The sequence below is a fragment of the Nanorana parkeri genome, unplaced genomic scaffold (genome assembly GCF_000935625.1).
Source record: "Nanorana parkeri isolate BGI_ZX_2015 unplaced genomic scaffold, ASM93562v1 scaffold418, whole genome shotgun sequence".
Classification (NCBI taxonomy): Eukaryota; Metazoa; Chordata; class Amphibia; order Anura; family Dicroglossidae; genus Nanorana; species Nanorana parkeri.
The window spans coordinates 128078-139431 of NW_017306686.1; the positions used below are offsets into that span (position 1 = coordinate 128078).

The 11354-nt window shown below is 44.9% G+C and overlaps 1 protein-coding gene across 1 annotated transcript in view; it reads right to left on the minus strand.

Annotated features, from left to right (window-relative positions):
- PIGK (phosphatidylinositol glycan anchor biosynthesis class K) overlaps positions 1 to 11354 on the minus strand; it is a 102490-nt gene that overhangs the window by 70335 nt on the left and 20801 nt on the right. The window contains exons 5-6 of the mRNA XM_018559867.1: positions 10035 to 10146; positions 8520 to 8616 (exon numbers count right to left, since the gene is read on the minus strand). Of these exons, the coding sequence (XP_018415369.1) occupies positions 8520 to 8616; positions 10035 to 10146 (209 nt within the window). The remainder of the gene's footprint in view (positions 1 to 8519; positions 8617 to 10034; positions 10147 to 11354) is intronic.

Consider the following 11354-nt stretch of genomic DNA (forward strand, 5'->3'; position numbering starts at 1 on the left):
CCCCCCATGCTGCTTTAAGGACTTGCCCTAAATGATGCCTCTTGTTCCTATCATCTTCTTCTTCTTTCCAGTAGTTTTCAGGAGTCCCTCCAGTGCTGATGCCGGTCTGTGATCCAGCACCGACTCCCGTCTCTTCCTCTTCTATGGCGTGTGCGCGTTCATGCTACCGGCTGCCTGCATTAACTTACCCTGTGTCTCACCTCTTCTCCCGGCGGAAGATCTCTACTGTGCATGCACTCGCCCCATGATCCTTTGCGGCCGCCCGAGAATCTTCAGATCGTCAGACGGGAGCGCGCGGCTGAGACACGGATAAGTAATAAACTTTTTGTTAACTTTTTTTTTTTAGGTCTCCGCATATATCTACGGCTTGCGAGCCGTAGATATATGCAAAAAGAGGGGCGGGTTTAATTGTCCTTTAAAACTAGAACCAACGGTAAAAAAAATTAAAATAAACAGAGTTTAGTCCAATTATATACATCACGGTGGACCCTTCAGTAACTTTACAAGTCTGCATGATTACATTCCTGACCTGTCACAGGCTAATATACAGCAACGGTAGAAGTTTTCACAATATCTCCACATTTTATCATAAAAAAGCAGTCCCTGATCTCCAGTCTAGTGATTTTGCCTAACTTTGTAACACTATATCAAGTCACAAGATGGACAAGTAAGCTGCAAGCAGGGGCTGGTCTCTGTCAGACATTTGTTAATACAGCCAACTGCACAGGCATTAGAATCAACGTAACTGTGGCATCTCTAAGCCAGCAGCTCAGTCTAGGAAGTAGATCCTGACCCTGTCCTTCTGTAGAGAAAGGAAGATAAAAGGTTTTGTCAGTAGTATCTACTGTTGTCTTTCAGGGAAGTATTAAAAACACACTTACATAATTATTAACACACATATGCTCTAAAAAATGATTAACCCTTGCAGTGGGGCTAACCCCACACTGCAAGGGTTAATTGCTTGTTTGCATCTCGGTGTTAAAAACCCCCCCAAAAAACATATACTCACCAGACCATCTGAGCCGACCTGTTCTTAGACCGGTGTCTTGAGCGTCTCTCCCCCTCTTCTGCAGTGGCCTAAGTGTCCTGGTGTCATCACGTTCTTTACACTGTGCATAGACTGTGTGTAGAGACGTGAGGACACTGAGGAGCAGTCTATCTGTGCAGCAGAGGTGTACACACATTTCAGTGATCACAGAAGCAGGGAGCCGGCTCGGATGGTCTGGTGAGTATAACTTTTTTAGCACCAAGATAAAAAGAATCACTTAACCCATGTAGTGCAGGGGTAGCCCTACTGCAAGGGTTAATAACATTCTTAACCGGAGTTCTCCTTTAACATAAAAATCTATTTGATGATGATAGGTTCAGTTTAAAAAAAGTTAGATGCATTTTAAAATACTCCTAATAGGACTACCTGAGATCTGACCTTGTATTACCCTCCCACAATCCCTTGCAGAGCGGTTTTCAGACTATCGGAAGAAAAATCTAGCTTTCTGGCATCTCTAAAACTCTTCTGCTAAGGTCCTCTGAACTTTCTTTTGATCAGGCCGTGATGCGCATGAAAGGATCTTACTATAAAAGAGCATAATATTAGTATCCAAACGTTGTGTGCCTTATTATACACTGCAGAGCACTTCCATATACACTCCTCATCTCATCGACTGGAACACCCAAATCCAATTACCCTCTTTTTTAAAATGTTTTTTGACATACTTCACCCAGCGATAACCTCGACTGCTTAAGCCATTTGTTGAATAGAGATATCACAATGTGAAATGTCTGTCTGTTAAATCAGCTTACAATATAAAGGAGGACAGTACAGTTGCAATATAATTCAAGATAAGAGGGTTAGAAGGATGCACCGGTACCGAAACTAGTATCAGTGCCGATACCGAGTATTTGGCAGAGTACTCGTATTTGCCCAAATGCTCCGATACCTTCCCTGATGCCGGAACTTCCGGTCAGAAGAGGATCTCCACTGACCGGCAGAGCCGTTGGGGAACACGGAGCCAGCTTCACCGGGCAATCAGGAAGCCGAGCGGTGAGTATTGACCCGCCTCCCTGATTGGTCAGGAAGCCGGCTCTATGCTGATTGGCTGGAAAGCCAGCTTCCCGTCCAATTAGCATCGAGCCAGCCGAACAGCCGACTCCTTGCTGCTTGGCTGGGAAGCCGGCTTTCCAGCTAATCAGCATCGAGCCGGCTTCCCTGGGAAACAGGAAGGAGGCGGGTCATTAGTCACCTCCCGGCTTCACCGATTGGCTGGGAAGCTGGTTTCCCGGCCAAACAACATGGTGCCGGCTACTTTGGCAAACAGAAAGCTGGCCAGCATGTCATTACCTGCAGCCCGGCTTCCTGATTGCCCAGGAAGCCGGCTACATGCCAACGGAAGCACCGATATCGGTACTGGCGAGTACTGAAAGCAAAATATCTGTACTCGATACCGAAAAACCAATATCGGTGCATCCCTAGTTAGAAGGGTCATACACGTAACAAATCTAAAATAGAGGGACAAGTGATACAAAAGGTGATAGCTTTGTGGGGATGGGTTAAGTAGGTTTTAGTGCACTTGTTAGGTTGAGGTGGGATTCACTTCCCTAAAAAAATGAGGGATTGCCTAAAAGCAGACAGAGTCGGAATAGCTGATCAGGTTTTGGTAGGGAGTTCCAGAGGATGGGAGAGATACTGGAGAAGTCCTGGAGGGGAGCATGGGGGGAAACTGACAAGGGAGCCAGATAGCAGGTGGCCTTGGAGGAGCGAAGAGCGCGGCAGATCGGCCCTCTCTACCCAATCCCCGACAGTACCCTTGGGACCCTGTCACTCCTCTTTGAATCTTTAGAGTACCATGCTACTGGACTGCCAATAGGAACTGCCCAAGTCACACAGGCAGTGACTTAGACACACAAAGAACCCTTTAGGCAAGTAAAAAGGACAGTTGGATTCCATGATAGCAAAAAAACAGAGGGGGGTGGGAGGGAGGGATTTCTTGTTTTGGCCAGAATTGGGCATTAAAAAAGAGAACTATGGGGTAAGCGTTTTTCCCCATAGTTATCTTAAGGGTCACGGGAGAACATATACTAGAATCCTACCGTGACCCAAAGCTCAGTATATCGTGAACTACAGCTTGTGGTATACTGAGACCGCCGCAGCCGGGACGGATCCCGACATTACTGTAAAAATCCACCCAGCTGCGTGAGTGACAGCGGGCTCTGCCTATCTAGAGGTAGAGCCAGCTGTACCCACCCCCTCCCCCGTCCATTCCTCCAGTCAGCGCTTGAGTATCGGAGCGGGGAGGGGGGAATCCCTACAGGGAGCCATGAGTGACAGTCAGCTTTCTCTGCAGGGAGATGATAGAGAAGTGAGCGAGCGACGGTATGTGTTCGCTCACTTCCCGATCTATTGAGCCGACGTGTGACAGTTTAATTGTCACACGTCGGCTCAAACTATGAGGATGAGCGATTTTCACTCACCTCATAGTTCTCCTTTAAGTAACAGTAAGCACTGTTTAAACTCTTCCAAACTAGGTTGACTGAAGGCTTTAGCATTGCTGATTGATGCTTGCCATACACTCTGCTCTTCTACAAGTTGAAGCCTTTATGTAGAAGGTCTAAAATTTCACAAACCTTTTCTTGAAAATGTGTCACTACAGCCATTGAAGCAAAACTGAATCCCAGCCTATATGTCCGGCCTTTTAGAGTAATTTTAATGCAAATAAAATATTTCCATAATCTCTTAAGTAAAGCCATCTATAGCTCAGAATAATGATAGGGATTGTGTCCCTGTTTCCGAGATGGCCGCTTATATGCAAATTGACTAAACCAGAGAAGGAGGACAAATTGCCATCTGGTCCCATTTATCTTTAAAGTAACCCTAAAGGCTCCTGAATGGCAGTCCAAACAAGTACCAAATCCAGTTACTATGTAATGCACAGGACTCAAAGTAAACAAAAAAAACTTCCTTTACCTTCCCTAACTCTCTCCCAGACACTGCAGCTCACAGTGGGAGGGTTTCAGTAACAGAGGCAGCGTCGTCAATCTGGAAGGCAGCGGGCAGGACTAGGTGCGGTCAAGTGCTGATTGACAATGGGTCTGTGAATCAGCAGTAACAAAGCTGACAGCCATGCCCCTTGCCACATTTTTTGAGCCTTACAATTTCCCAGAAGAGTAACCACTGATCTAAGGTCAATTTACATTAATGGATTTTGAAGACGGATGAATTGATGCATTCTGTCATCTTGAGAGTCACTCTGCTTTTTGAAAAGCTTCAGATGTGTATGACAAGAAGCATCAATTCAGAACGTGTGAGAGCATGCACGATTGTAATCACAAGTCAAAAATTACCAGTTGCTTTTAGAGCAATCCCAGGGGAACCCAAGGATTTCCGTTCACTGCACTCAATGGGAACACATACAAACTGATGCATGCAGTTTCTTTTTTTTTTTTTTTTATCACACCACAACCCAATGATGCTGCATAAATGGTTTCATAGCATAGAGAAGTTCAATTTGTTTCATAGTATGATAAATTAATAGGAGGTTGGAAAGAGAAGCAGCCACAACAGGCTAATAAGTAAAGTTAATAGAAAAGAAAAGTCATAACTAGCACAGCAGAAAATGAAGCCAGGTTTAAAAGGAGAATTATGAGGCGAGTGATTTTCACTCAGCCTCATAATCTGAGCCGACCTGTGACAATGAGACTGTCACAGGTCGGCTCAGTAGATCGGGAAGTGAGCGAACACATACCGGCGCTCGCTCACTTCTCGATCTATCCGTGCAGAGAGCCGTGACAGGGGAGGGACTGGATTCCCCCCTCCCCTGTCAGTTCCGCCACTCAGTGCTGGAGGATTGGACAGGGGAGGGGGAATACTTTTAAAAAAAAAGTATTTTAAAAACCCACAAACAATTGGGTGGAGCTAGCAGTGACAGCCAGCTCCGCCCAACTGTTTCCTATTGGCCAGGACCTGCTAAAGTCCTCGAGCAGGTCCCAGACAATAAATAACTGGGTGGAGCCGGCTACGGCTGATCCTTTGGCTAGCTTTGTGAATAACCCCCTTAGTGTACAAACACAAGGGATGGCCCACTATATACACAACAAAATCTGGGACAGATGGACATCTAGACTTTCCACTTGTAACCCATTAACAGCAGACACTTAGCTGAACCCTATTACTTTAAAACTCTTTGTCTAGACAATGTGAAAATGGCTTTTTTTTTTTTACATTAAAAGGAGAACTATGAGGTGAGTGCTTTTCACTCATCCTCATAGTTCTAGCCGACCTGTGACAATGAGACTGTCACAGGTCGGCTCAGTAGATCGGGAAGTGAGCGAACACATACCGGCGTTCGCTCACTTCTCTATCCTGTCACGGCAGAGAGCCATGACAGGGGAGGGACTGGATTCCACTCTCTCCGCTCCGATCCCCCAGCGCTGAGTGGCGGAACGGATGGGGGAGGGGGCGGGTACAGCTGGCTCTGCCTCTAGATAGGCAGAGCCAGCTGTCACTCACGCAGCTGGGTTGATCCAGACATAATTGTCGGGATCCATTCCGGCATCTCAGTATACTGAGCTTTGGGTGACGGGAGGACGTTGGTTTGTGTCCTCCCGTTACCCTCATGAGAACTATGGGGAAAAGCCCTAACCCCATAGTTCTCCTTTAACTACCCTGTTTCCCCGAAAATAAGACATACCCTGAAAATAAGACCTAGTACTATTTTTGGGAATTGCTAAAATATAAGACCTACCCTGAAAATAAGACCTAGAAGAGGGATGGCAAGAGAGGTGGTGGGGATGAAGTGGACTGCTCCTTTTTGCAAATAAAAGCTTAAAAACCCCATAGACATGAGATAGCAAAGCTGTATTCAGCCAGATTGGGAGAGAATTTCATGTCCATGGAGACCATTTGTCAACATCAATTGGGAAGTTCATAAAATGTGTTCAATCAAAACTGTTCAGACCCAAGATAAGTTTCTTCCTGAACCATTTAGATCCTCCCCTGAACTTCTTACTTAGCCTATAGTTATGTAAAAACTAACATCTAAGGTTTACAGACACCCTAACACTGTGAGGGTAAGAAGGCCTGCTTCAGTTAGAAGGCAATATGAGCTATGGATTCTGGGTAGTCTCTGGCAGGATTCCATCCATTACCAGGTAAACATATTTGTCCATAATTTCCATGCACCAAGTCCAGTATGGCTCAGAGCTTGGCTGAAGGTTGCACAACCTATATTACTAGTCTCCAGACCCTCCCTAGGTTGGAGGAGGGTCAAGACCTGTCAACATTACTTAACTAGAGAAGAGAAAAATCAAATATGTATTTCATCTGTGTATTTAGCCATTTGCCTAGGGTTAAGCTTTTATGTAAAGTGTATGGAAAATGATCACGTGAAGTGCTGCCCTCCTTTACCCCCCAGCGTGGGTTGGCTATATTGGTGCTTACACATCTAAACCTTGTGACTAGGGATGCACCGATATCATTTTTTCGGTATCGAGTACTGATATTTATATTTCGGTACTCGCCGACACAGAGTACTGATACCAGTACTTCCGCTAGCATGGAGTCGGCTTTACCGGCCAATCAGGAAGCCAGGTGGTGGGTAATGACTCACCACCCGGCTTCTTGATTGGCTGGGAAGCTGGCTCATGCTGTTTGACCAGCTCGATGCCGATTGGCTCAATACCCGCCGCTTGGCTTCCCGATTTGCCGGGAAGCCGACTCTATGTTCCCTCGCGGAAATCTCCCTCTGACCTGAAGTTCCGGTATCAGGGGCAGGTATCGGAGCATTTGGGCGAGTGCGAGTACTCACCCAAATACTCGGTATCAGTGCATTCCCTACTTGTGACATGAGTGCAGTTCTAAGCAGGCATACAGTGAGCAGCACACTGTGAACCTTGGCAGCATCATAATGCTGAAGCCAGGGCGTGTGTACATGACTACTTGAGCTAGCAGGAAGTGGTTGCAAGGCATTGGGCGTCATTCAACCAGAAAGTGGTGCAGTCTCTGCAGGAAGAGGACCCAGAGAACAGCGCCGGAATATGGGAAAAGCAAGTAGTGTATTTAGAAGCTTCCTGATTTGTCAGGAAGCGGGCTCCATGTTCCCTCACTGCCGATCAGAGGAAATTTCCCTCTGACCGGAAGTTCCGGTATCGGGGGAAGCTATCGAAACATTTGGGCGAGTGCAAGTACTTGCCCAAATAATCGGTATCGGTGCAACCCTACATGTCACATAAGTGCAGTTATAAGCAGGCATACAGTGAGCAGCACACTGTGAACCTTGGCAGCGTCATAATGCTGAAGCCAGGGTGTGTGTAAGTGACTACTTGGGCTAGCAGGAAGTGGTTAGATAGCGTTGGGTGTCATTCAAAAAGGAACTGGTGCCGTCTTCACTGTGAGAAGAGGAGCCAGAGAACAGCGCTGGAGTATGGGAAAAGTAAGTAATGTATTAGAACAATAAATGAACACATAGGACAAAACTACTGTAGTGTTAATTTTGTCGACTGAAAACATTTCCTCATAGTTTTCGTCAGCGGCATGTTTTCAGTGACGGAAACAAAATGAAAACGAAATAAAAGCTTAGATAACAGGACTAAAACTATGACGAAAGTACATTGCAATTTTCTCTACAGGAGATTTAGTCAACACAACTAAACCTAAAACAATTCAGATGACTAAACTGACATTTAGTTTTAGTCGTATTTTAGTCATCTGAATTGTTTGAGGTTTAGTTGTGTTGACTAAATCTCCAGTAGAGAAAATTGCAATGTACTTTCGTCATAGTTTTAGTCCTGTTATCTAAGCTTTTATTTTGTTTTCATTTTGTTTTCGTCACTGAAAACATGCCGCTGACGAAAACTATGAGGAAAGGTTTTAGTCGAGCAAATTATCACTAAACTACTGCAATCCTTTAAAAAATTGAAGCTGAAGATGGGCTATCAAGCATTGTCGTGACTTGTGCGGCGCTGCAACGCAGGTGCGTTCACAATGAATGGCTCAACAATATATGTAACATGCGCTGATATGCGTTACCATAACAGTCTAAAAGGGCAATGCTCGGTCGCCCATCTTTAGCTTCAATTTTTTTAAAGTATGGCAGTAGTTTTGCCCTCGCGTGTGTTAATTTAATGTTCTCTAAATAGGTTAACACAACACTGTCCTAAAATTAAGAAATATGCTCTTGCTTTCCCTTTACAGACAAGTTTTTTTTTTCTATCTTTTTTTTTCATCAGTAGCATTATATCAATTCTGTTTCCTGTTTCATAAATATATCTACGTAGGACTGCGCGTACCAAGAATAAAACTGCCAATAAGTAACAATGTGTCCTATGTGGAAGAAGAGACTGTCACTGTCACATAATTGGTTCGGGGTTTTATTATTTGTGCATGAAATGAAATCTGTAATAAAAGTTATTGGGAAAAAAAAGATTACGTTTTAATAAAGCTCGTCTCCAGATGCTGCTTTCTGACACGGAGGGGGTAATGTGCAGGTTAGCTTCTGTTTTTATTTAGAGTTTAACCATTTCCTTACCTCCTCTTCTGCCACATCTGCTCAAAGGCATCGGCAAGCTCGACATTGGTGATCTCTTCTGAATCTTGGAATTTTAGGAAGCCGTTTCCTCCGTGACCTGAGCGAGTTGGGGAAGAATCATATTAGCGTCCATGTCCGTGCATACTGCAGAGGGGCTATGGTGACAACAAGTAGGTTCATATAGGTAAATGAAGCAGACTGGTTACAATGGGGCCGAGTCTGTGATCTCTATGGTAACCGCATGCTTCAGTATATACTAACGCGTCCTGCTGAAAATTGCTGGTGTAGTATACCGGCTTAGAAATTATTGCAGACTCCAGGAGCCAGTTAATCCAATATCACAGGCAGCTGCGGCTTTTAAAGGGCTTTTATGTTTTATTTAGAGTTCAATCTATTCCCTTCTTGTACTTTGTGACCGTTAAATAACAGGATACAAGATTTCATGCCATCACTCACCGTAAGGCCTGGTTCACTTGAGAAGCGGACTTTACAGCCCCACTGAAAAGAAATCCGCGGTGGATCACTTTTAAGAAAACAGTAAAGCTTCAAGGCCGCAGCAATGTGTACAGCACTGTTCGTATGTAGTGCTAACTTGTCAGCAGACAGCTGTACAGCAGTAAAAATACGGATCAACCTTTTTTTACCACCCCTTGGCCACCCATATAAAAGGAGGGCCTACTAAGCCGAGCTAAGCCTTTTATAATATGTTGATCTCCTGGGTTTCCCCTGAAGCTCTATCTGGTTTCACCCAATGACCTCCACCGAATACAGGAGACAGCGGTGAGGTAGAGGCCAGCAGGAGGAACCAGTGCGAGCTACAAGGAACCCATGAGGATCAACACACATTGAAGTGTCAGCTTCCCTGCGGACTTGAGAGGACCATTTCAGAGCAATGGATCACCATGCAGCAGTGTAAACAGTAGGAAAGGCATGTAGGCACACTGTTAGTACACCTTCACTGAGAAGATTTGGTAGATCGCCAGGATGGCTTTAAGTACTGAACAGAGTTTGTAAGGGATAGATCCCTCCATTTCATTCACCGTTGAGTAAGGGCATGGCAGCTGATGCCAGCTTTGTCACAGGCAGGATAGGGCATGGCTGTCGATGCCATCTCTGTCAACATTGGGAGAGGCCATGGCTGTTGATGCCATCTCCGTCAACATAGGGATAGGGCATTGCAATTGATACCTTCTCTGTCAACGTTGGGATAGGGCATGGCAGCTGATGCCAGCTTTGTCACAGGCGGGATAGGGCATGGCTGTTGATGCCATCTCTGTCAGCATTGGGATAGGGCATGGCATGCCATACCTGTCACTGGTGGGGTAGGTTATTGCTGTTGATGCCATATCTATTACTACTATGAAAGGGCATGAGAGCTGATGTTCCTGTTTTTACCTCTGGAAAGCATTCCCCATATTACTATAGAGGACATCTGTAGATCATTCCTCATATGTTCTTATGGAGAACCCTCGAAGTAGGCAATATGCAGTTGTGTTTTCTTTAACACAAATGTACCTGTCATGTAGATGAGAACATTGCTTCTGTCATCGGAAAGGAGACGTTTCAGTCGTGGGGTGCTTGGCGGCAATCTGCCAGTCAATACTCGAAGAAAATTTTCTACAGTCACCTACATATAAAAGAAAAGAAACGCATGACTTTATTAGCGCAAAACCATGACATAAAACATGTATTACTAAAGCTAGCTATACACGGGCCGTTCTCCAGGCTGAACTAGAGAAAACTACATTCTTTATCCACGCTAAACTGTGTGAAAAGAGAAATCTCTGCCAGCTATTGTATTCAGCAGCCATGGCACCCACGGATGCCTGAAAACCCGAACAGTGAATGCATTTGTTAGGATGTAGTCACTGGCTAATCATTTTTCACCCAGCCCAGCTGATTTTTGGACTTTTGTCATTCTGGGCGGTGCTTGAAGGGCCACCAGTAGCTCAAATTATGGCCGATTCAGCAGGAATCGGCTACAAGGGGCAATTCTATTTTCTCAAATTCACTTGGGACAATGGAATTACCCATTAAAGCGGACCTTGACCCATATCTTTAAAATAACAAACACACCGTTAGAAATGTTTAGTGATGACAATCTACACACACATACTTCTAGATAAATGACGGCTTTGTATTCTTTGCATTCCTTATTTCTCTTTTCTTCCCCAGTCTTCTCACAGTGGCCAGGTTTACTAAGGGCAGATTACTAGCTCTCCTTTTACTTCCTGGATTTCTGGCACATGTAACTAGACATGTGACTAGGACATGTGACCATGCACATCATCTCAGGGGAGGAAAATGCCTTTCCCTGAGATCTCGTGAGATTACAGATGAGATTTCCCACCAATGCTCTGCTGATGACAAGGAAATCCCAGTGTGCATTGTTTTGCCAAACTGAAGTCATTTTGTCCTTTCAAAACAGGAAGTGAATGTTCTGCAAGTGTAAGAATTTCACAATCACAGCATTTTACACCTGACATGAACTATTAATCATCACACATAGAGGGATGCATTGATTTTTGAGTGTAAAGGTCCACTTTAACTGTGAATAGCATCTGCCCCCAAACAAATCCTGTGCCCAGACTAATGGACAAGGCTTTGTAATGGCTTTCTTGATAGTTAAGGAGTCTGCGGATTTAATATGCCTCTTCAGACACAGAATCATGAGTGGTGGGCAGAACGTCTGGAAAGATCCTATAAAACCCGGGAGACAGCTGGGGAGGCTAATTGCCGTGTTTTCCAGGCCTGCAATTATGCTAGCGTAAGACAATAAACTCTTCGGTCTACTTCTAGAACTGGCTCTGCCAAGGAAAGCTGTGGGCTTATAGT